This window comes from Astatotilapia calliptera, chromosome 19 (assembly GCF_900246225.1).
Source record: "Astatotilapia calliptera chromosome 19, fAstCal1.2, whole genome shotgun sequence".
Classification (NCBI taxonomy): Eukaryota; Metazoa; Chordata; class Actinopteri; order Cichliformes; family Cichlidae; genus Astatotilapia; species Astatotilapia calliptera.
This window is the reverse complement of record NC_039320.1, coordinates 15,617,419-15,643,046: the sequence shown is the minus strand read 5'-3', so window position 1 is coordinate 15,643,046 and position 25,628 is coordinate 15,617,419. Positions and strand designations below refer to the sequence as shown.

The 25,628-nt window shown below is 41.0% G+C and overlaps 2 protein-coding genes across 7 annotated transcripts in view; both read left to right on the top strand.

Annotated features, from left to right (window-relative positions):
- Positions 1–8,003, top strand: part of galnt16 (UDP-N-acetyl-alpha-D-galactosamine:polypeptide N-acetylgalactosaminyltransferase 16) — a 36,914-nt gene extending 28,911 nt beyond the window's left edge. The window contains exons 10-15 of the mRNA XM_026151728.1: positions 269–395; positions 786–878; positions 1,536–1,619; positions 3,376–3,502; positions 4,278–4,394; positions 7,065–8,003. Coding sequence (XP_026007513.1) covers positions 269–395; positions 786–878; positions 1,536–1,619; positions 3,376–3,502; positions 4,278–4,394; positions 7,065–7,208 — 692 coding nt within the window. The 3' untranslated portion in view covers positions 7,209–8,003. The remainder of the gene's footprint in view (positions 1–268; positions 396–785; positions 879–1,535; positions 1,620–3,375; positions 3,503–4,277; positions 4,395–7,064) is intronic.
- A 1,867-nt stretch (positions 8,004–9,870) lies between these two features.
- numb (NUMB endocytic adaptor protein) overlaps positions 9,871–25,628 on the top strand; it is a 44,194-nt gene continuing 28,436 nt past the window's right edge. For 3 of the 6 annotated variants that reach the window (XM_026151232.1, XM_026151234.1, XM_026151229.1), the window contains exon 1: positions 9,872–10,077. The gene's annotated coding sequence lies outside the window, so the exon portion shown is untranslated. Of the gene's footprint in view, positions 10,078–25,628 lie in introns of all 6 variants that reach the window. The other 3 variants (XM_026151230.1, XM_026151233.1, XM_026151231.1) reach the window with 2 other exon arrangements.

Genomic DNA, 25,628 nt, shown 5'->3' with positions numbered 1-25,628 from the left:
TTAAGTCTGCATGCCTGGCTCTTTTGAATCATCTCCAAAATGCTAAATATGTCCCTGGAATTTGAATGATCCACTATGACTGCTTTCATTCTGATGATTTACAGCTAACAGCCATCTGCTACAGGAAACAGTAGCAGGCGTACTGCACTGATATTGGAATGACACACATCAGGGCATTAATTCTAGGAGAGACTGACAAAATGACAGGCACGTCTTCAGTGGTACGCCTGCATTTTTGGACTCAACCACTGCATCTTTCCTTTTGCAGAGCTTTCTTTCCGGGTGTGGCTGTGCGGAGGAAGTCTGGAGATTCTTCCCTGCAGCCGCGTGGGTCACGTGTTCAGGAAACGGCACCCGTACGATTTCCCAGAGGGCAACGCTCTTACCTACATTAAGTGAGTAGGCTGGTCTAACTGATGACAGTTATTAACACGGAAACAACAGAATGACCTTTCGCTTGTTGTTCGCCCTAAAATCTCAAATGTCACATGATTCAGCTCCACTCAGTGTGAAGTTAAATGCTTCGCCAGGCAAACTCACACTTTTCACACATCTTGACCCAAGCGTGAGTGAGAGATGAGTGTGTAAGAGAACTATGAAAGCATCCGCAGAGCTCCTTATTTTACATCATTGTTCTTAATAATAATATTTGTAGAGGAGCTGCAGTAAATAGCTGACGTATGAAGACTCCAGAAGCATAGCGCTGTCATTAAAGCTGGCTGCAGGAATGCTGGCAGCGCTGTCATTACTGTGTCTGAGCAGGTGTTGTGTCTCTGTCCACGCAGGAACACCCGTCGGGCCGCTGAAGTGTGGATGGATGAGTATAAACAGTACTACTACTCTGCGAGGCCGTCGGCTCAGGGAAAAGCCTTCGGCAGGTTTGTCTGCTATAATGTCATCCTCCTTGCTCATATTTGCTTATATTTAATACAATGATTCTGTGTCTCCTGAGTTTCCAAGGTGTTTATAAGGTACCAAGTTTTATACGCAAGTATTAAAAAAACGCTTTGCACACCAATTTTTAAATTTGCATGCACTGAGACTTCAACTAACATTTATTTATTTTAATTACAGATTATTCAGGGGATTTGTATGTTCTGTTAAAATAATTTTAAAATGCCTGTGATGATGTTACTCAATCCAAGGTGGCCCAGTTAAGACAACAAACCCTTACATTTGATAGATGAAACCAGAACAATGAAGTTTCAACACTGTTGTCAGTGTCAGATCTGTTGGACCTACAAGTTCTGTTCCTTTTGTATAAAAGGCCCAACACCAGTAAAAATGCAAAAATATAAGAAGTAAGAAGCAAAAAAACAAAACTCAGTAAATAAAACACCCACACACACTGGTTTAACATTTTAAAGAAAACCTGTGTTAGCTGAGTCTGTAATTCATACTCCATAAGCTGTTGATGGCAGGTTCACAAGGTTAAATCCACATTTTCTTTCTCATTCTCTCCTCCTTATCTTTTTTATGTTTTCTTTACATTATTTCTCTTTGTCCCTAAATATTCTTGTTATCTGGTCTTGCAGTATCACAGACCGTCTGGCGCTGCGACGGAAGCTGAACTGCAAACCTTTCCGCTGGTACATGGAGAACGTCTATCCCGAGCTGAGGTAACGAGGTTAACGTTTAATTCTCCCTCAATGGAACAGCATTGGAACACAAAAAACTAAAGTGCAATTTGCAACATTTTTTTTATCACATACAGAAAAATATTTCAGTAAGGAGGAATCATTTGGAAAAACTGAACACAATTTACTGAGACACAGAATTCAGTTTAGCTGTTTGGTAATTAGATGCCGATGATCCATCAAGGCAGAATGGAATCCTATCAGTGACAGGAATTAGGACAGGAGCCCCGGAGTCTAGTAGACTCTAGTAGACTCTAGTAGACTCTAGTGGTGGTGAGCATGAAGATGGAGGCTTCGACGGGGCTCTGAGTGACCCGGGTGAGGCAGAGATGGGAAGAAGACAGGTTGCACAAATGAGAGCCTGAAAGACAGAATGACAAAAGAGATTTAAAGTATATAGAATGGAAGCTGATTGGCTCACAGGAAGCAGGTAAGAAAATGATTGGACAAGAGCAGGAGTGTCAAACACAAGACTTCAATCCCACCCAGTGGAAGTCATAAACTTTGTACTTTTACAACTTTTCCTAATAATAAAAACCTACCCTGTGGTTATTTATACTACACCAAAGTAATGAAGTAATAAATAAACTATTAGATGACAGAAGAATCCTTGTTTTTTTTACTACCTACAATAGAAATTTATTTTTTTCACAATGATTAGTTAAGGTATAGTTAGGTTGACAGAAAGGGGAGTTTCTTTGGTCCAGTCTATTTAACATCAAAGAAGGTTGTACTTGGCCCATGATGTAAAATGAATAATCATGTTAGTATTGAGTTTGACAGTGTGGAGAAATTGAAGTGATGTAAAGAATAGACTAGGAGCCAAACACTTAGGAAGCAGACAGCTGAGTGATTGCAGATGTCCCTTATTGAACATATGCATAAGCTTCATTAATTACTGTACTTACACTTAAAGGAGTCGATATTAAAAGATTAACTGGCACGATACTTTCTGCATTTTCTGCACTTATAAAGTTCAGATTCGATTGGCAATGACTGGAAAATATCTAGTGTGAAAACTAGTATTCTTTTTCCTCATGTGTGAGGTCAAAGACTATCATAGAAAAAACTTTTTCCATCAGCAGATGGATATGAAAACTGAGTCATAGTGCCAGACTCTCCACGGGGAACATCCATTTTTCAGTGGAGATATACATTATTTATGCAGTGCATCATAGAAGTTGTTGTGGATCACTTTTTAGTATCTGGTTTGAATTATCTGTTATGCAAGAGAGACAAAGACTTTTCCAAACACCATTAGAATCCAACAAATGGAAATGTTCTCATCATGTTTTCACCTATGTTTATTTCTGATTGATCTCTGGAAGAGGCTCTGGTGAAGCAGAAATAACATTCAAGCTCTGTTTCCTTTAAGATAAAACGTGTTTTTTTTCCCCCCTGAAGTAATCTCAAAACCCCTCGAGGTGCCATTACCCCGAAGTTCAGAGCCAGTCATCTAAATCTAAACGATCTGGGTGGGAACCTCTGAGTGGGTTATCAGCTTGTATCTCACGAGCTTTTTTTCTCAAGCTACTCCCTCGCCACTTCAGCTGTATCTGCTCCAAATAAGTCTGGTCTCTCAGAGTGTAACTGTATATCGTTTTCAGAACATGTTGAAATGATGCACATTACTTAGCGTTGCAATTCAGTTACTCAGTTTAATCCATCTGTTCTTTATTGTTGAAATAAGACCTTTCACTGGCTTTGCGCCTGTCTCTTCTCTCTTGGCTCCCTACAGGGTCCCTGAGCAGGAAGCAGTGTCCAGTGTGTTGAAACAGGGCGGTTTGTGTCTGGAGACCCGTGGGACCGACGGCCTCGGGCTGGCAGAGTGTAGGGGCCTCGGAGCCAACAGGCCACAGTCGCAGGTCAGGACTTTGCCACTAGAGGGCGATTTATTGTGGCTCACAGTTATTGTTAGAAATACATCAGACTCTGTCCTGCACACTCTCATTTTTGGTTCTAATTGAGTTCTATTAAAGCTGTCTCAGCAAAATGCAACTCTTTTTAAATTCTATGCTGCTGTTCACCAGCCCAATTTGTAAACAGTGAATTGTAGATATTAGTGTGTGTGTGTGTGTGTGTGTGTGTGTGTGTGTGTGTGTGTGTGTGTGTGTGTGTGTGTGTGTGTGTGTGTGTGTGTGTGTGTGTGTGTGTGTGTGTAATGCTTGCTAAATTATCCATATGTGGCCTGACTTGCTCTTAAAAAACACTGGTACATATTGTTTGAAGTATGCAAGAGATCCTTCCTTTAAATATTCAATAAACTAAAAGGTGTGCTTGAGTTTTTTGAGTGTGCAGAATTTGCACTTATGGTCCCATTAAATTAAATCTGTCCCAGAACTGCATCTTTATAAACAAGTTGGGCATAAAATTGGATTTCTTATTCGTATTAGTGGAAATCCATAACCCACTGAAGCAAAGTGCCTGATGCACAGGTGTCATTTTTACCAGTTTAGTAAAAGTGCATTATTAAAGACTACATTTAAATTTAACTCCATATTTTTAACATGGTCACCACAACATTCCTGTAGTGGCACCACTCTGTATCGGTGGGGCCCACCCCCACAGTTTAAGAACCACCGGTCTATTTCACATTCTTCCTTCAGATGATAGCAGTCATACATTTTCTGTGTTTTGCAGAGATGGGAGTTAATAGAGCCGCTGATCCGGCAGCAGGACCTTTGCCTGGCAATTTCTGCTTTCACAGCGGGGTCGAAGGTCAAGATGGAGCCCTGCAATACAAAAGAGCCGAGACAGGTAAGAGGAAATACTGTTAGCTGATCAAATTGTACTTTCAGAGCCATAAAGAACTGGACTAAAGCGTTTTTTCCTACTATTGCCTGTGGATCGGTCATAGCAAATTAAACAGTCTGTGCTAGCAGTCAGTGAGGGACACTTTAGCTGTTCATCAATAAAAAGCTTTATAGTAATAGCTTTAAAGGATAACATAGGTGAGCATATTTATCTTGAGCTTGGTGGTGTCCAGACATTTAGCACACACTGTGCAATTGTCTTTGTGTTGACTAAGGGTTAAGAAAAGAAACAGGACATGCTTTAATCTTGTGCTGCCAGTCACCGTTAACCTAATGTCTTAGGTTTTCCAGAAGGTTACTTCACTTTTGGCATCAAGCTGTTCATGCTTGATGTGCCACTCGCAGACCTGAAGTCGAACATAAAAGATTTGGACATAAGAGATGGTTTCAGCGCAGATGCTCAGCAGCCCGCCTGCCGATGATGCCAGGAGGCTGAGACAATCTGAGTTTTGCACTGATGCAGATCCTGCCAAATAAGAGTAGTTGACTTTATAGATGCAGTAGAACAAATGCTCCCATAACTTCAGACCCCACCCCGTTCCTTCCTTGTTCTCCTTTTTGTGATTATTTAATGCTCGCATCCCAGGGGGAATGGAGTTGGCTGCACGGTGATTTATGACACTAAAGAGGGAGTTATTAACTCAAACCATGTGCCGGATTCTTGCCAGGCTTTCCTCTCATCTCTCAGCTGGCCCATCGAAGTCCTTTGAGAGTATTTTTGGGAGGATGCCCATCAACGAGAAACCAGTTATTGCTGTGGGAAACATTTGGTCTCTTTGTCCTGATGCTTTAATCCCCGAGAAAGAAAAATAATACTTGTGTTTTTGACTTTGCTGCACAGAAGATAATTAACACTGTAGGCATAAAGTGACAATGGAGCCTTTATAAAAACATAAATATCAACATTAAACAACCGTCTGAAATCGTTTATGGCAATATTGTACCTTTCTGCCATGAATGTCTTTTTGATATTTTCAGTTTTCAAATCTTTCAACAATTCTGAAAGAATTTCATTATGTTTAGGGCTTTATAGGCGATATCAGATCCAGTGATCGTCTAAAAGCTGTTTAGAGCCAAGGCCAGAATGAATAAATGTAATCAAATACTCTGAGTTTCTCTGGCCAACAGATCACAAAATAATAGTGTCAGCTGCATATTACACAGTCTCCTGTTTATTGATGCATTGGCGCAGTGACATATTATTTCCTCCTTAAACAAAAGTTCTGACTGAGCACACTCTTCTAGTAGTTACAGTGTAATAACACGTGCATACACAGATGCGCTCTCTCTGGGATTTGAAGATTAACCCCACATTCACCTCTAAATTTTAATAAGCCTCCATGTGGCTCTTGATATCTGTACTTGGCAGTCAGTTCAGCTCTGAGTACTTACTCAGTGACCCAATAAAGGAACCAGTTATGCCTGGTGATTTGTAGACATCCTGCCTGAGGGACAGGTGTTTCTGGCAGGCTTTCCTTTCAGATTTCTTGTCAGATTTGCTTTACACACTGTGATGGTAGAAAATAATATTCGATTTATGGAATCAACACCTGGCTTTGTATTATGTCAGTGTTGATGTATATCCTCGCTACTTGTAAGCCAGTAGCCCCTCCCATGTAGCTAAAATGGCTTGTTTAAGACAGTGTATGAAGTGAGGGGCTGTAAGCCCAGTACTGGAAAAATTAGGATTGTTTTGAAACGTCACAGTGCAAACTGACTCCAAGAATAGTGCATCTGTAAAAAAGAAATGAACAAAATGAATGACCAGCTTTGCAACTGTTTTAGTGAAAAAAGAATATTGCTGAACTGCTCAGACTTGGGTCACATGACTGTGCATTATACTTGTAATTTAAAAAAAAGCTCAGGTAATCGTGTACAAAAAGAATCAATTGTAAATTTATGCAAATTTACTGGGTAGTTTATTGGTATGATATTGCATATTTTGTTTTTAAAATCCTGAGTAAATGTAGTCATTCTCTATGACATGTATTCAAGTAAAAGTAATAAGTAGTTGAAATGCCAGATTCTTTACTTGATTTTAAGTTATTTATGAGAATAGATGTTCTGAATTAATGTCTAGCTCTGAGAAATGCAATAACAAATTGAGTCTCTGTTATCTATGATTAAAGATTAGATTCATTATGTAGATTGATTCAAGACACCTTGTGATCTGAGGGCAAAGAATGGTGGAGGTGGGGGAAGGAAAGTAAAAACAAAAGTTTACTTTCTCACAAATCTATATCCACATCTGAAGCCCCTTTAAGTCTCCTGAGGTATAAAAATAAATAACTTTACACAGTATATGCACATGACTGAAAATGGCCCCTACACAGGACATCTTATCAGCAGAAATAAATTGTTTCTTCTCTCGTGGGATGGCAGGCTGCCGTGCTCTGCAGCTGGCTGTACAATGATTTTTCCACCAAGGGTGCAGAAAGTCAGTCATTCATGTGATTACTGCAATCCACCCCTGACTCAGTTCATTTCTCACTACTAACATGAACCTCCTGTGCTGATGCACATCATTTATGAGCAATGGATTAACAGGAATGAGTCAATGTGCACGAACATCTGTTAACAAACCAGCATGAAATGATTTTTTTGGTCTTTACAGAAGTGGAAGCCAAAGGGCACAGCTCTGCAGCACATGGTCAGTGGCCTCTGCCTGGACAGTCAAACCCCGATGGGACCTCCAGTCATTTTACAGTGTCGCCCCCAGATGGCCAGCCAGTCCTGGGAGCCACAAGTCATTACCTGAGCCACAGCAAATGAGAAGAGGGAGAGGGAGGAGCAGATTCTGGACCCAGCCTGCAGAAGGAATTGGGGTATCACGTCTGCACACTGTTTGTCGCCTTGCTGAAGGATAAAAGTAGTGGGAACTCTACTGTCTTGAAGTCAACTTCTAGCTCCTGCTCATTGTGTCTTGGGGACAAGAGCGCGCTGAAAACATTTTAAGACCCTGTTGAACAAAACATCTAAGGTCTTCTGTGTACAGTGCTTCATCCTTCCAGGATGCTTTAGTTCTTCTGAGTAATCTACGCTTTTCACAAAAAACTGTCACACATCCCACTTTTCATTTCTGTATCTATTCTGGTCTATGTGTTGCTTCAATCTGGAATAGTGAAGATTACCCGAAACGAAAGAGTGCATAATGTACTGTTGCTAATATGCTGACTTGCACTTGACCCACTCTGAGTCTTGAGGTTTTTGGGCTGTTGAAGCATGTCTGATGACTGTGTGGACCAGGGCAGTTTTATGTGCAGTCAACTAAAATCTGAAAACAATTTTTTTTTTTTTAATTGTTATTGCTGAATGGCAGTCTTGAAACCACCATGCGAAGCACTGTCAGAAAGATTATTTATTGTTTTGCATGGTCAGACCCAAAGAATGGTTTTATTTTTTCTCCGTCTCTACAAAGTTTTATGTAAATATTTAAAGCAGGTAATGGCTTGTTTTGTGTAAAGTTCTCTATATGTTGTTTGAAAAAATAAAACGTGGTAATGGAGACATTGCTGTTGTAGTCATTTGAATAATAAACGGGATTACTGCACCATCACTGCTCTTTTCATCATTTTATAAAACAGCAAAAATCCTTTTTTTTTTTTTTTGCATTGTACATGTTTGCATCCTAATTCACAATGGATATCCGAATAATTACATGGGGCTTATTGTAGCCATTTCCAACTTCATTTGTATCCTTGGAATCTGCTAGAGTAGATTTACATGATTCACAGTTAAAAGTAATAATTTTATTCCTTTGTGTAGCCAAACAACTGGTTTAGCTTCTCTTACTTTAAGCCTTCTTTTTTGTCATTGGTTGCCCTCTCAAACATAAAGTTTAAAGAGTGGTTGTTTGGACTCAGTGCCTAACATAACCATTTTTAGACTATCCCCTGTCCTTGATATAACAAACGCTAAAGTGAGTCTGAAATGGACTGAGGTTTTGGCTCACAGGCATTACTTTCACATACTCTGACCAGATTATTTGAAATTATCCATTTAAATATACAAAGAAAAGCATTGCAGTTCCCCTTTTAAGTCCATTATATTTGAGACATTTATTTAAAGTATATATATTTTTAATATAAAGCAAAAAAAATCAAGTAGTTTAATGGAGTTCTTCAGATGCTGACAGTAGATTATTCCATTACTTGGGGCCAGCGTGAAATTAGGAGTGTATTCCCTTTAAAAGTAAGGGCCATGATTAGCTTCAATGTGTGCATAAATAATCTTTTTAATTAGGCAACGCAGTAAGTGGGGAAATCTGTAGACTCATTGCGACATGATTGAAACCGTTCACCACTCATTACTCACACAAAGTGACCACCAGGGGGCATAATATGCTAACTTTTTTTTCATTATAACGTTGGTAACTTCATTGATGGAACCTAGTGGTAAAAATACTAGATATACAAAATTTAAATAAATTTAAAAATAAAATAAAAGACTCTCGAAGAGTTTAGATAATTAAGGGGAAAAAAGATCGGCATTAACAACGTATTGGAGACTGGGAGGTCACTGCTGGGGCACTGTGATGATTATTAAAGATACTGTGCAAGGCTGCATAACAGGCTTGACAACTTTGTGAACCAAAGGTTTTTTTTGTTTCCCTCCTTGTTGGTTTTATAACCTTTGAGGACACAATACAAGCTCCACTGCAGCTTACAAGGCTTTAAAGGTATGCGAGGAATGCAACTTTATGCTGATAAACTTCTGGCCTTTTCAAGGGGTCAGTGAAGACAGCGGGAGTGGAGGAAGCCTTTAACTGGATGTATATGGAAAGAAACACGTTTCACTCATTTAAACGAGCTTCGTTTTTGTTATGTGGTGAGAACGTGATGGCCTACACAGGAAGGATGATTACGGTGAAACTCGGGATGGCACTGCACTGTTGCCCTAATTTTTTGTCGTTTCAGGAGTGACCTCACTGACAGGGTTATATTTGCATATCACCCAGACAATGAATTTGTAATGAAGGTGCTCGTTAAAAGTGGTGCAACTGAACGTTTGCAATGGTGCTTTACATACCGTACTACATTTGAGAGGAAAATAGCACTAATGTATGAAATACAAGAAAACTTAATGAGAAACATATGCATACAGTTTGATACCTGCTTACATAGAAACCAGCCCCACTGTAACAAAATACGAAAAGTAAAGTGTTGCTTACAATTTATTAATTGTAACAATAATCCATCACACACACTCTTCAGGTCAGATTATAGTAGTTATATATTTACAGGTGCATCTTAATTGAAGCTAAACCCGATAGACAGAAGCGGTGTCTTACAATGTGCTTTCACGCCTGCTTCTCTTAATAACTACGAGACGAACAGCATAAAGAGTGAAACTCAGCTTCGATCCAGGTTGCACTATCGACCATCGATCACCTTCGATGTACACGCGCCGGCCAATGGGGGTCACGCGGAGGCGGTCCGTTGCTAAGGAGGAAGTTTGATTGAGGCTCTGAGTAGCAGCCATTCAGCGGCGGTGGCTGAAGCGATTGGACTGCGAGCGTCTCTCCCGACACTTTCTGTGGAATTTGAATTATTTTGGCAGGGCACGGCTCGTGATACACTGGTGACGGCATACACGGGGAATCTGCAGGGTCGCAGCGGTGATCGCAGGTAGGTTGAAAGTGGGCTGTGTGCACTTTGGTAAGCATGCCCGGTGAAGCTTGTTAGCTCACCGAGCTAAGCAACACTAGCTTGTGCCTCTCTGATGCGGCACACGGAGCTATGGCAGCTCCCATTAACACGGCGTTTAGCGCTCTTGCTAACCTAACAAAATAGCACAAGCAGGGACAAAATAGATGGTGTTAAGCTGTCTAACATCTTTATTTCCTGTTAGAAAATATCTGCTTCTGTCTTGCCGAATAAGCTAAGGTGTTTAAGAGGTATGGCTAACGTTAGTAGCGTTCTCAAGTTACCTGGATAACTTTAGGGGGATGGACGTTATTCAGCAAAATGACCTAAGCTCATCGGATAGCTTGCTCCTAGCACACGGTTTGTCACGACATTCACTTACACCCTATCACACGGTTCGCTTGTGTAATACCATCCTTACAAATGGTATTAATCGGTAGCTTGGCAGTTTAGTGACTTGCAAGTTTGTCCCCCCCCCCCCCCTCAAAAAGTGTTCTGTAACAATAAAGGTGAGTCTTCTTAACACTCATCCATCCAGACAGGTTGATCACCATGACGATACAGACTGTGACTCAGAGTCTTAGCACTCGGAATGTTTCTGAAGTGTGATAATGTGTCTTAGATCGTCTTATATGGCAGGTGGATCTTTTCTTGCAAGAGAGATCAAGAAGTCTGCCATTCATGATCAGATAACCATCAGTGGTCAGATTACCTTCCACGTGGAGACTGTACTAAGATAACCATGTGACAGATTGTGTGATAGCCCCAGCAGCACAACCATACGGTTGAAAACATCCTGTTTATTAGACGCTAATTCTATTTGGATTCTGTCATTAGGCATTTTATTATTGGAGCAGCGATGTAATTTGTGACCTGAAATAATACACAGGATGAGTTATTTGTTTTTGTTTGGAAAACACAGACGCAACCCTCTGACGGGTCGAGGAGAGGTGCTGAAATCCAGTTATTCTGACTGTAAATATCAGATTATAGTAAAATTTCAAAATATGTCCTGCATTGCTTATTTTATTCTGCTTACAATACTAGCACTCGGTTTCAGAGTGCTCACAGCAGTGGGGGATGTAGTCAAGTGCTATTCAGTTTATATACTTTTTACTAGGTATTGCTAGTGCCAGGTTTGACTCCCTTTTTCATTGAGAACAGAAATTCTTTGTGGCAGAGATTCATAGGTTGGACATGTTGTATGTTGTGCTCGTCACCTTTCTTCCCCATTGTGATGCTCAGTTTGAACTTGGTCTTGTTAACCAGCTCTCCCAGTTGCTGCCATGTGATTGGCTGATCATTTGTTTGAATTAAGGAGTAGTTGATCAGGGGCACCTACTAAAGTGAGTGAAGAGGACATTAGGAGTGCTCGCACATCAGCTGTTGACTGCTGTCATGCTATCTGCAGGGAAGATGACATTTAGTGATGGCAGGGGATAGTTATCTGTTGTGTCATGTCAGTTTTGCACAGGCTAAATGTTTAATGATGGTGTGTTAAAGACCTGAAAGAAGCAGTAGACCTGTTAGATAAGGGTTAGAAAAAGAATGTTAGGGCAGAAAATAAAAACAAAACAATTAAAAAAGATCTGCCAAATGTATATTTTTAACAGTGATTTTGAATGTATTGGATGTATCAATGGATTAATTCCCAAACAGGATAGTCTTAATTCTATTTACCATATGTAACAAATCCTGAATGTTCTATAAAAGCAATACAGGAAAGAGAAATAGTGTCATTATTGTTATTCATCCCTAGTGGTAGCAGAGTAATGACCAGAGAGGTGCAGTTTGATGTCGGCTCTTATCCAGGGTTTGTTCTGCATTTACAACATTTTGGCACCCATCAAAGACAATTTAGCCTCCACTCTGAGGAAAATCACCAGGACTGTCATTTTTGTCAATATTTTTTGCTAGTGGTCTCTAAATTACTCAGCCTTAAAATGCACATGCAGACTTCTGTAAGGTCTGGCTATACAGACCCTTTTGTGGTTATGTGTGTAGCAGTCTCCAAAGGCTCATTTTGTGTTCTTTTTGGGGGACTGCTGCTTTTCCCTTACAGAGGGAGATGAGATTTTTTCTTTCCTCCAAATTTTGAAAGGGATGGCTTAGCTCATCTCACAGGATGAGGGAGGCAAGATTGGCTACCAGCCACCAAACCCACTGTGTAAGTCTGTCAGCTGTTTGGGAGAGGAGGAGAATGCAGGAGCAAGTCTCTGTCCTGGGCTCTGTGATTCACTCTGTGGGAGAATCTAGCTTTAACTCTCAGCATTTTGCTCTCTTCTCAAAGGCGGGGCCTACACTTGGCAGTGAGTCGTACATGTGAATACTGAGTAGTGATGCAACTGCAGGTAGATAAAGTTGCCGTATGATGACGATGCAGTCTAAAGCTTTACCCTGATAGGACCCTGATAGGAGAGTGATAGCTGAGCCTCTTGCTGCTCATGGTGAAATTAGAGTGAATGTCGCTGTCAGCTTAGCATTCAGTCCAGCGTTACCTTGGTCATTAAGAGATGACTGATATAGCAGATATGTTTTTTGTTTTCACATTATCGTCAAACAGTCTGGATCAGGGTGATGTGTATGTGTCATCTGAGCCAGTTTCAGTGTTGTTATCCATATCCTGTGCTTTTTGTCAACACCAGTTCTTGGTGGTAGTGATGCACCCATTAAATGAAATGCTCAGATGTTTACTTATTAAACCTGACTTGCGTGGGAATGCGAGAAAAAGGGTTTGTAAACTCATCTTCACCGAGATGCCTGCAAACCCGATTCTCTTCCAAGTGATTTTTCGTCAGGCGTGAGAATGTTATCCAAACGCGTGGGTCTTTTGATGATGTAGATGTGCGAGATTATGACACGACAATGCAGACAATGCTTTCATTAACATCAAACGCTAAAGCGGAATGTGTTTTGACGCCCTCCTGTTTTACAAGTACCAAAATGCTGCTCCCTAAGAATGCTGCTTGCAGTCTGTAAGTTTTTATTTATAAACTCTAATTGGACAGTGTGACACAAGATGAATACAGTCCACCAAATTGAACTCTTCTGCTTTGAATAAGCATAGAGAAACTGATGTATATAATAAATGCCACAAAAAGGAAGCATTGTAAAAAGGTCCATTGTATGTTAATGGTCCCCCTCACAAAAGGAGGTCAACATCCAGGTGCATGTGGGATTCGATGCCTTTGAATCGATAGAGTGTCTACACTTGCTAGCTTCATATTCTCTGCTGGATTAGATCCAGCAAAGACACTCTGAGAGGATTCAACCAGAGGAGAGGTTTTAGAAGCAGGATCTCAAATGTGCCGCTGACCCCATTTCAACATAAGTAGCCTAAAATAGGATGTGTGGAGTTGATTTGAACTTCTGTGTTTGCTGTTTGTTGGACATGTTTATTTGCTGCATTGTTATTACCACTCATAAACCTTGTTTTTAGTATTGTGATTCTCTCAGCCAATGCAAAAATACAGTCATTTCATTGTAAATGTATTATTGTAATCACATATATACATATTGCACCTGATGTCCAAGAGGTGACGAAGTAATTTCCCGTCACTTGGAGCAATAACTGTATTAGTGCAACTGCTGCAGTTACAAAATATATGCATAGTACACAGAGTCTATGGGCTGCTTCAACAGGAATTTCCTTTTTTATAGAAGATAAAACTGGTAGAACTGATAAGTCTCAATGTTTCTACACATTAACAGAAATGGTGTTTGAAGTTCTTGTGGCTGTTTTTCAAATCACATTTCTTCTCTCTGGTTCAAAGTACTTTTATTTGCCCTGTTTTATGCAAACCGTGCAGTATTTGTATCTGTAGGCTGTTTCTTAGTGGCAGCATTTGGCTTTGTTAGCACTCTTTTAAGAAAGTGGAAAAAAAAACCCAGTGTAAGGTGGGCCCTGGATGGTGTTTAACTGCTTTGAACTCGATTCCTAAAGTGTCCCCATCAGGGACAATATCTTTAGCTTGTAATTAGGTCCAAAGGGCTTTGAGCTCCTCATTTTGCCCTGGCTGTTGAAACTATGGATTAGGGCCAGGAGGTTTGGGGGTGCATCACTGTATGCAAGGAGTTGCCTTTCAGGTTAGTGTCTGTGTGACTCCTCCCTTGGTATGGTATGGGGCTCAGGGACTCCTTTGTCCCTCTCTAGGCCCCTGTAATAGTGATACCTGAGCCTCCTGGACTAGAACAGCTCATGCTTTATTCAGCCCTCTGATCTCTGCTTTAATTATGAGTGACCCAGAATGGAGTGACCGCTAGTGTATCTCACAGGTTGGGAGTAACCAGTTCTAGTTAGAGTGCTAAGACGTGTAAGTATTTTAACTGTGGTGCTTGTTGCTTCACAAAGAGATGTTTATTTATAAAGCACAACGATTGGAATGACCAAAATGTTAACAGTAGGCAACAGTGACATCGGATAAGGTATAAAAATAGCCACTGGAAGAGGTTTCAATCTGGGATTTAAGGAGCTTTTTATATTTCTGATCTTTTCTAAATGTTATTTACCTTTTAAGGGGGACTGTAATGCTCGTTTACAGGTCCGTGTTTTTGTTCTTGGACTAATATAGCTTAGTATGATTTATAGTTCAAAATAATCCTTATTTATCTTGCCTTGGTGCAGCTCCTTAGTTTGTATAAGTGTTTGAACCAGACGTTTTTAGCTCCTTTCCAGCCTGCATATAAGATATCCTCCCATCCTCTGATTATCTGCCCCTCTCAGATGGAAGATTTGAACAGCAGGTGGGTGGGGCTTCTGTTCTCACACCCGAGATGGCCATATTGGCTAAATCCTCTCCCCTTGGCACCATAGAGAGCTCAGAGAAGAGCTCCTGTGCTTCAGGAGTTCAGACACATTGACTTCCTTATTTGAATCTCCAGCTATTTTTACTATGAATATCTACTACTGGAAAAGTGTCTGTCTGCCACCTAAACTAACACTTCAGCAGCTTATAATGTGACAAAAGATTCTGATGCAAAGTCAGGTTTCGGTATTGATCTTGTAAAACCACCGCTGTGCATCCCTTTCTCAGTTCCTGTGTATGAACTACGTAAACTGAGAGCGCGGTTGGTGTAATTACTACTTGTCTTAACACTAAGTGATATGTGTTTATGCCAAATGACTGCCTGTCCATAGCATGGGTAACAGTTGCACTGTTCTCTTGCATACTGTGACCATCTGCAGGCAGCTTCTAGTGTAGTTCTGCCTAATCTGCACAATAGTCATGGATTTTCTTGGCCCCGCCTCCTCTGGTCACCCTGATGTATCAAGGTTGCTGTGGAACTAGTTTCCTGGTAACCACCACAGTGGTTGCTGGATGATGCAGCGGGAAAAAGCAAGATGACCCAACAAAATATTCAAAGTTGGTGCCACAGAATAAAAAAACCTCCTTGCATACAAAATGGGAGGAAAAAACTGCATTATTTTTACGTCCACAGCGTACGGCCTAAATGGCCAAAATGTGCTCTGCGTGCTTTGGTGTACATCAGGATCTAATAATTGTTTTTACAGTTTTAAATCTAATAGCTGTCATGTTATTGATTCCCATGTTTACTTGAAATTCCCCCTTTGTTTTACTGTGCTTGATAAGAGTTCCCTTTGCACCCACAAATTTTGTCATCTCAGCAGAACTGTGTTTGGAAATACACTAAGCTATGATGCTGGATGGGGGCAAGTCAAAGAAAGCATAGTAAGCCATAGTAGTGGTGCGAAGGCTTGCCTAATGGAGTTGGTGTGTTATCATTAACACATCATCAAACACATAAGTGTTTGTTTTTTGTTATCTTAATCAGTAGTTACTTTATAGAGTGTGTTCATAGAATAGCATTGATTGAAACCTGACAGCTATTGAAGCTTGAACTTGTACGTGTGATATAAATCATAAATCTATAAAATAATCCTGTATGCTGATGTTTATTCTTGGTTATTTTTGTGTGGAGGTAAAAAGCATTAAACACTGGTGCATTTCTGAGGTGTTGCTTGCCTGATTTAATGAAAATACCTGTTTTTATAGAGACATCTGTTTGCACGCAACATAATGAATTAAGATGTGAAATGAGGTACAGCTGTGGTATCAACACTAAGAAACATCTCTGAAATCAGCTCGAAAATATGACATTGATACCGGTCTCGAAAGCTGTCTCCTTTATGGCCTCATAAACGAGCTCTTTTCCTCCAGTGTAACATCTCTTGTCTGTTAAGATGTTGCTGCTTAGTGAGCAAATTCCTCCTCTAACTCTTGGTTTACAGGGAAGCTCCTTCTGGCCCATATGGGTCTGCTTTTACCGGCATTGCCTGTTGTATAACTGCAGCGTGCCTCATCCAAAGTCTGCTGGCTGCTGCTGGGATTTCTGTTAGATAACAGTATGGTATGAACAAGCAAAGGAATCGGAGATGCTTCTGAGTTGTTCTTCTAATGCACCACTGCAGGAGTTTTTTCTGGTGGTGGTCAGAACTGTTTCAGACCGCTGTATTGTGGACAGTGGAGGGAGGATCGGCACACCAAGCACCACCACTCTAGCGTAGCCTAATCGATAATGAACGTTCCCCAGCACAAGAAAGACGTCAATTATTAATGAGCTGAATATCATGTTTTGCTTCAAGTGAAGACACTTGTTTTGTTTTTTGTTTTTAAATCACTGCTGATTTGCAGCGATCGGTGTGAGTAAGAGGAAAAGAAAGGAAAAAAATGTAAGAGTCGTGTTTGAATGCCACAGTTTGGTTTAAATATCTTTGTCAGTCCACATTCCTCTTAGATAACGTGTAGTAAGTCGGGAACAGGCAGGTTGGCCTTTTTCCTGCGTAGGAATAGGTTATCAGGCAGGAAGGGAGCGTGGAATGTGTTTCATGTACGTTGCATCATTGTGCAGTTCGTGGTGCCTTGTGCACTGCAGCGTTTTGTTTACCACAGTTACGGGGACAGGTGTTTGATCAGCATGCGTGTGCACATTTGTTCTGCATATGTTACGTATGTGTCAGCACAGACACGGGGGCAGTATGTGGGAAAAACTACGACATGTGGCGTAGCAGGTTCACACACTCTAACCATAGCTCTCTTCCTTCACTACTGAGCGGTCTGCAAAGAGGGATGTCTGGCTTGTGAGAGTGCCAGTGTGCTGAGTCGGCAGGAGGGGAACAATGGCTTCGCTGTGCTGCTTCTCTGTTTGGCCGCCTTCATGCAGCATTTCAGCGAGGGCCACCATCAGCTTTTGGCTCTGTGAGCCTTGTTGACCAGGCGTTTGCCTGGTGGTCAGTGACCCGTTGTGCCCACACTGCCTGCAGCTCGTCAGGCCTCTGAGGAGCTGCCCATTATCCGGCAGTAATTGGTGCCTGGGCTCTTGCTGATCAAAGGTGCCCAGCTGATTGTGGAGCCCTGGTAATTTTCCATCCTCTGAAGCTCTGCAGTCTTTGCCTACTTGCCTGTCCATGTCTCTCTCTGCTTGCTTGGCTGCTCCAACTCTGTCTGTGGACATGGAGGGAAAGGCTTGACGTCTGTCTCTGTTATTAATCCTGGTTTTCTCATATGACATGACAGTGGTGGGCTGTCCTTACCTTGCTTTTTCAAAAAAAAACCCCGGCTTACTTCCTTGTTAAATAGTTTGAGTGCTGAAACGTGTACAGCTCAGTTCCTCAAAATCAATTAATTTTGGAAAGTCAAGTTCAGGCCGTCAAGCAATAGTGCATCCATCAGCTGTGTGATTTGGCACAGCTTTCTTTAGTAACACCTACACCTCAGTCATGTGCCTTGCACAGTTTTACTTCATCTAAACTCGCTTCAACTGATTGCATTGGTCTTTTTTTTTCTGCATTGATGGTTATGACATCATCTATTTTCTCTTTGGCTAGTGTAAAAAAAACAAACAACAAAAACAAAAAACCCAGGATCTGTACAACCCTCATATTTACCCTTCAAATATGATTTATAATCATCAGATCCAAAATGGGGTCCAATCTAAAAATGTGAAATGGCTTTGGTCTCCAGTTTTTAGCTGCTTAAGAATGGCTTGTTTACCTGGGCACGTTGGCTGTGCAAATGGACACGGTGAAATCATTTCTTATGTTTGTTTTACAGGCTTATTCACAAGAGGTGTCCATTTTTGGGCAAAAGAAGGCACACAGTCCCAAATGGGTGCTGGTACTCAAAGTATACTATGGATTTAGTGTTTTGCCATTCCTGCATAATCATTAATCTCTCTGAAATAAAAGCAATCAGGATTTTTGAGTTAAGTTTTCATTATCTAATTCTTACTGACTCTGCTTGAGTTCATAGTCCAGCCTTAAACTAACATAGCTATAAAACTGACCAAAACTGAAACCTTCCTTGTGCTTCCAAAGTTAGCAACCTGATTGGGAATCTAATTTAAGCACATGGCTAACACAGCACAGTTCCAGACTTTAGATAATACTGCTGAGTAACACAATATAGTCTTAAGTAGTAGAGTACACATTGAACAGTCAAAGTACAACCTGTTAGTGTCATATTCTAGAAATGAAGTTCTGCTCCACCCCTGTCTGAGCAAAAACCACAGCCATAAATGTGCTAGATAAATAGCTAGGCAGCACCAGCAGTCTGCCTTAATCTGTTACGTAATTTGGTATTCTACCGTCATCCTCAACTTGACAAATAGCCCAACCAGGATACAAAGAGTGGAGCTCAGATACGTGCAGAGAATTCCAAAAATAAGTGAGCAGCTCATACAGCTGCAGTAATTACTACAGCTGCATTTGCAGCCGTACTCAGAAGACCTGTTTGGTTGGCTTCCTGACGTCAGTACAGCCTGCCTTTCATCAGACTGTTTGATACCCTTTCCTTTGAAAGTCAGTTAAAGGTAGTTCATAGAACGACATCCTCGGAGACGTCAGTCTTTATTCTTAGTTTATCATCATTCAGTTTAAATCAACCAAACTGACGGGCAGGTTGAGGTAACTGTAAAATGGCTTGTCCCCGTGTATGTTACTTATTTGTTTTATCATGGATACGTGTGTTCCTGTGTGTCTTGGCCTGGTCAGAAGGGCAGTGTAGCGATTGTATGTCTGTTCACGCAGCAGGAAATTCCTCTTCCACTCCATCCTCTCATCACTCCTGCTGCTAAACAAATACTGCTCCTGACACACACAGACACTAAGTGCCACTGTCCTTCCGTTTACAAACAGCACTGTTGGGATAAACAGTTATATTATTGAGATGACCTTGACTCATTAGTTTTTTTGCATGTCTTTCTCTCTCGTGCCCCTCTCTTTTTCATTTATATTCTTCTCACACTGCCACTTCTTCTTCTTCTTCTTCTTCTTTTTTTTTTTTTTTCTGTTTTTTTCTGCCTTTATCTTCGTCACTTGTGAGTGTGGCGCTCTCAGACTTCCTGTGGGCTTGTGTTTGGGCATGTCTAAGTGACACATGTTCAACACTCTATATGATGTATCGCAACGTGTCAAAGTGTGTGTATGTGTGTGTGAATGTCAAAAGCCAGCAGTGCAGTTTTGTAAGACCTGAAAGAATTGGTTTCCCCTTGCAGCCATTTCTAGATGATGATTGGTAGTGCAGTGAAGAGTGACAGGCTTTCATCACTCAGTGAACAAAATGAACACACATACTGACACCATTCCTAACTGTGAGGCTTTCAGCACCTCTCACACCAGGATTGCCAGCCTAAATGATCTTTGAACACTTAAATTAGACTGAAGAAACAACAAGGGTGCTTTTAATCTGGATTGTTTAAAGAGTTTTTATTTGCATTCTTTATGTATCTTGCATCCATATTACCTCTGAGCTTAGTTTTTATATAGGCCCACAGGCTTGGGCTCATTTGCATGCTGTGTAGTAACCTGATGCTACTGTTAAATGTTTCTGGTGGCTTCGTAATCACTGTTTACCAAGAGAGCGGATTGTAATGATGATGATGACGACAAAAATGACTAGCTTTTAGTCACCCCCAGCAATTGGAAGGCGATTCTAACAGGTTCTTTAAATGCTGCAGACAGCTCAATTTAACTTTCCCTTAGTGTGTTTGCACCACGCACAGGATAGACAAATCACCTTGTGAAGCTTAATTCCTCTTGGAATGGCCCACAAGCTCTTTTGAGGAACACGTTAATTGGCTCTGATCAAATCATAATTTTTTTGTTCTTTCTGGTCTTTCTTTTATGCCTGAATTGTCTTTCTTCTTTTGAATGTGTCCAAATAACAATTAGAACATTTAATCAATAAATGTTCGTGTTAACTGAGCATCCGCCTTCGGCTGTCAGGCCAGTTTCATTGCTGCAAGTGTGTTATCAAAGCTCCTTATAAGCAGCAGAGTCATTTGGCAGATGCAAGGCAGATCTATCCTCTGGGTTGCTTTAAGTGAAGGGAAAGGAGAGGGATGAGTGGACTACAAGGAAAATGAGAAGAGTGGGGCAGCTAACGAACTGTAACCATTTAGCAGTGTTTATATACTGCATAACCTGAAGTTGTTAGAGCAAACATGTGGCCAAGTAAGAAAAAAAGCAAAATGCTTCCTTGTTGGTTTTCCTCTTTGTCAACCTTCTTCTTCCTTTTTTTTTGCAAGGTAAAGTGACCGCAGTTACGCTGGGTTAAAAAAAAATAAATTAATGCGCCGCCGTTTCCCTATCTTGGTTGTGCAATTGAGCCCTCATTTTCCCAGGAGACTTTGTACCAACGAGTCGATGCAACTGCATAGTGAAAGCAAGGCTCAAAGGCTACTTTGCACCTTATATAATAGCCAAATATTTTGTGCCAAATAAATGGTGGATTAATGGAATCACTTGTCTCTTGTGTGATCTTCTCGACCTGTTCATGGGCTTCAACATCTGCTGATGCTAGTCTTGTTTCTGTTCCCTAGCCTTCGTAAGCTCCTTGCAGCAGCAGTCTCAGAGCTCCTCAAATCTTAGACACAGAAGGAGCACTACTGCCAGGTGTAGTCCAAGATGTTGGAGTTGTGGTTCCTTTGCAGGATGAGAAATTCCCTGGAGGCATGGTTTATTCTATTAATCCACGAAGGCCCAGGGCTAGGGCTTCAGAGTTGGTGAAATCCATTGTGTATTGCATAGCTGAGTTGAGATATACACTTTAGCGGGTGTTTATACTGCTACAAAATAACCTGGCCAAAGATTTCATTTAACTCTGTTTAACCTTTGACTCCTACTCTTTGTGTGTTTTGTGTTCCCGATCACTTCCTTGGGAGTTAAACTGCATGTTTGGCTGGTGATTAAGCTGAAAGCATTTTTGCAGTTAGAAACAGGGGGTTGGTAGCTGCCTGTGTGGGTCAGCAGTAATTACAGTGTTTCAAAAAAGACAAGAACTGTAGACTGTCACTTTCTTGATGCTTTTTAAATTAGGCGTGGTGGTGCTGATGTGCAGGAACAGCATCCTTGCCTAAAAGACATGGACTGTCTTTAACATGTTGCTTAACCATTAAAGATACCATATTTTATTTTAATTATTTGAATCACCAGCTCTGCATCAAGTGCTCAATGGTGCATCCCTGCTTTTTTTTATTTATTTTTCCTAAACTGCCCTGCTCTGCATGCTAACTGGCTCACACTGGGACTCTCCTGTTTAACTTGACAGAAACAGTGTGTCTGTCTGTGCTGGATCTGATGCGACACAGTCCACGCCGTTTTTCTTGGCAAAACAGCATGTCAGTTTGTGGTTAAGCTTCTATTGACCCTGACAACACTCTAACATGACATTTTCTGTGGCCTTTTATAAAGTGTATGTTGACACACACAGGGCTTCAACAAGTCACTAATCCACATAGATCCTGGGAGCACAGCTTGCAGTAACTTCACAAAGTCAAAAGAAGAATACCAATCAGAAATATAAGCTATCACTTTTTGGTCAGCAGGTGTTGTGGTGGGTTAGAAAGACGACAAACTGCAATCTGAGATTAGCATTCTTCTTCTGTTCTTCTGAGCCTCCAAATAAATGTGCTACTGCTTGCTTTTATTTGTTGTGAGTTGACCATAAGTAGGATTAATAGATCACGTATTAACTGGTCTCTGGAAGTCAGGTGAATGAGTAACATTCATGGCTGTGTGTCCTTATTGTCAGCACTGTCCTCATGAAGAGTACCCAACGTGTGCACTTTGGCCTGGTTTCTTCATCTTGGTAAAACCCTACTAATGGCACTTTACTTATCTCAAGAATACCCAAACTTAATAATAGTGCCATTTTGGCTCTGGGGCCTTGAGAAGCTGTGGTCGTCCGTCTAACTTGCGAGAGTGTGTTTTCATGAGCATTGTGCGTATCTGCGTCAGAGTGTATCCTCTTGTACTCGCTCGCTCGCTCTCTGAAGTGCTGCTATAGCATGTGCACGTAATGCGTGTGATGTCAAGGGGAAAAAGTAAACACGGTTTCCATGAGTAGCTTTTTTGCTCAGAGGTTTACTCAAAGTTTCCCCAGAAGAGTTCACTTCCAGAGTCAGGGAGAATGTATTGCAGTTAGCTCTGAGTATTCGGGAGGAGGTTAAGCTTCTGTGCCACAGTTTACACAACACTCATGTGCTCCCAACACATGAGTGTTAAGAGAAAGGAAGGCTATCGTGATTCTTCTCAATTGCAGAGAGAGAAAGCCGTGGCTTCCAAGCACACATACAAACAGCCGCTTTGTTAACTCACAGCTGCTTCATAAAGACATTGCTCCATTGCTGCCACATGAGTTAATGGCTATTGAGTTTGGAGCAGTTATAAAGTCCAGGGCCAGGATTAATGAAGTTGGGCCACTCAGAACACTACATCAAACTCTTCCTTGCAGGGGTTTGAATCAGCAACCCATGCCCAGCACATCACTGCAACGTTTCCAGAACGATTCTTTTAACCTCCTAGGACCTGACGTCCACATGTGGACATCACATTTTGGGTTATTTAGACCAAAATACTCTCCTCTGGTAAGAATTTTTGAAAAACTGTGACTAAATGGTTTTTGGTTTTTTGTTTTTTGCAAATGCAAGTGATATAAATCTTAGGAGTGCCTGCTTGATGACCTGTGTGGCCTTGTGGTGGAAACCAGGCCAGATCCTGGCTATCGATTCAGTCTGTGAATCATTGCAGGGGCATGTTTGAGGGGAGAAGATACCGTGACAGTGATTTGCCACTCCCCAGTGAAAGGGGACTGCCATGGCTTTTTAAATGTGGCTTCAGCTGTTGCTCAAAGTGATGTGTGGCTTTCTGTGTCGAAGGGTTGGCTGGCTGGTGAACTTGCTGTTGTCGAGCTCCCCCGATGCGCCTAGGTACATAGACGCATATATCTATATATACCATGGCCACATGGAAAAAGCCAGTTGCAGAGTTTGTGATGTACACACACACTGTTAGAAGTTGCTGGAGAAAAGAGCAACATAATATCCCCTGCGCAGCAGTCTGGACTCCTTTTCTTTCCCTTTCTCAACCCTAACCCCTTTACTTGCATGCACTCAGGAAAGAAGGGTCATCGTGTCTAGCTGGGGGCAGGGAACAGATTGAAGGACTTCGAAATGATTCAGTGGCAGATAGGCGACAGGGAGTACAGCACAAACAGTAGCCAGCAACCCTATTCCCATCATTTCCTTCCTATGTTGCGTACCACCCATTTATACTTTGTCCTATTGATGTCTCTCTTTTATGAAGTTGGCTCACTCTGAGCATCTTGAATATCCCCAAATAGATGTTTTACCAAAATAAAATTGCTGACCCAATTTCTTGCTGACATTCTGGAATAATTTAATTTTGTTTCCTCTCCAAGTAGTAATACCAGCTGCATTTGCCAACTACTTCTCTGCATCCGTCTTTTCATCACTTTATGTCAGGGGATCACTTCCGACACATGCCATACCTGACAGGTGAATGACGCAGAGTGTACAGACATTAATATTCAAGAGCGGCATGCTGAAGAGCAGCTGGCAGTGGGTTACACTTGTTTGCAAACATTCTCTTGTTCCACCAGCTCGATCATGCTGTAGCTATTTTTCGTAGTAGTTATATCATGTTGAGCTTGTTGATATAAGTTAGGAAAATCTTACTCAGAAGATGATGGAGCATTTGGTAAAAGGTGTACTTCATTCTAAAGGTTTATAAAAATAAATGTACCACTTTAATACATTTGTAATTGTTTTGTGTATGTATACATTAGCAAACAAAATACAGAAATGTTTTAATTTAAACATTATGGTTCTCTAGTAGAAAAAGTGGATTGAGCTTCTGCTTCAAGTGGAGGAGTTTAAGTGGAGTCTTATTAATGAGTGGGGGGAGAGTGGAAAGTTTGACAGATGGATTGACAGGGATATGGTTGGTTGGTTGAGGTAAAGAGAGTTAAATGTGAATGGAATGCCATCGATTTACTGGGCATTCTCTATTCCTACCCTCAAAAATGGCCTGTGGGCAGTGGCCAAATGAATAAGATCATGGATACAAGCTTCCTCTTGTATCCTCTGAAGTTTGGCTGGGATCCCCCTAAGAAATTGCGTGAGAAGCTCAGTAATTTGGGACGGACTCTCAGAGTAAAGCTGCTACTACTCTCACATGGAAAAGAGCCAGTTGAGATGGTTTGGGCCTCTGACTACGATGCCTCCTGAGTGTGTCTTATTCCAACTAGGAGGAAACCCTGGTGCAGATCCACGACATACTAAAGATAAAGCTTCTCAGCATGCTTGGAAACTACTTGATATATCCATGAAGAAATTGGTGCTTAGATCTTCTTCCACACTTGAACAATTGGAAGAAGATGGATGGATGGGTGGGTGAAACAACAACACTGCCAGGATAAATTGCTAGAAAACTTATTTGGTAGTATTTTTATTTATCTTGATCATTAAAACCCTTTTCCAGTAGTACCTACTTGGGTTGACTCACCACGGATTGCCACAGCATAAGATAAAATAAACCTTTATTAGTCCCACACATGGGAAATGTTTTGGTCGTGGCAGAAAGTGGACAGTACAAGTTAAGAGGATTAAACATTAAGAAAAAAAACCCAATAGAATAGAATCAGATAAAAATAGAATAAGCATTTATAAATATAAGTAAATGAAGGCGGTTTTCAACTGTCATTGAAGACGCAATTCTTAATTTCAAGTGTGAGTTGGCTGAAATAGGCCAGCAAGAACAGCATTCTAGTGCAATATTGTATCCAGTAACACAGCATAAGTCAGGACACTACCTAAGCACAAAAGTAGCCTAGGTAGTGTTTTTATTAATTAATTAATTTATTGTATTCCCTTGAGAATTTTAAGTTAATGTACAAAATAATGCTTCATGCTTTAGTTTAACAAAAACTAACGGAACTTTAACCTGCTTTTCCATCATGTTGTCACATCAGTAATTTTTATCTGCTGTTTGCTCTCTTTCAGTATAGCTAGCGAGTGCTCCAGCAGCAAGTAATTTGTTTACATTTGGGTTGCACATCATCAGCTGCTGGTATTTCCATAGTCTGGTTGTGCTTGATGGTATGTGTTGTTGTTTTTTGCCTCAAGTGCTGAAACAAGTGTGTAGTTTCCATCTTTATCTGTAGCTTTTTATGCATGTTTTGTGATCTATTGTGTGAATTAGTGAGGGTTTTTTT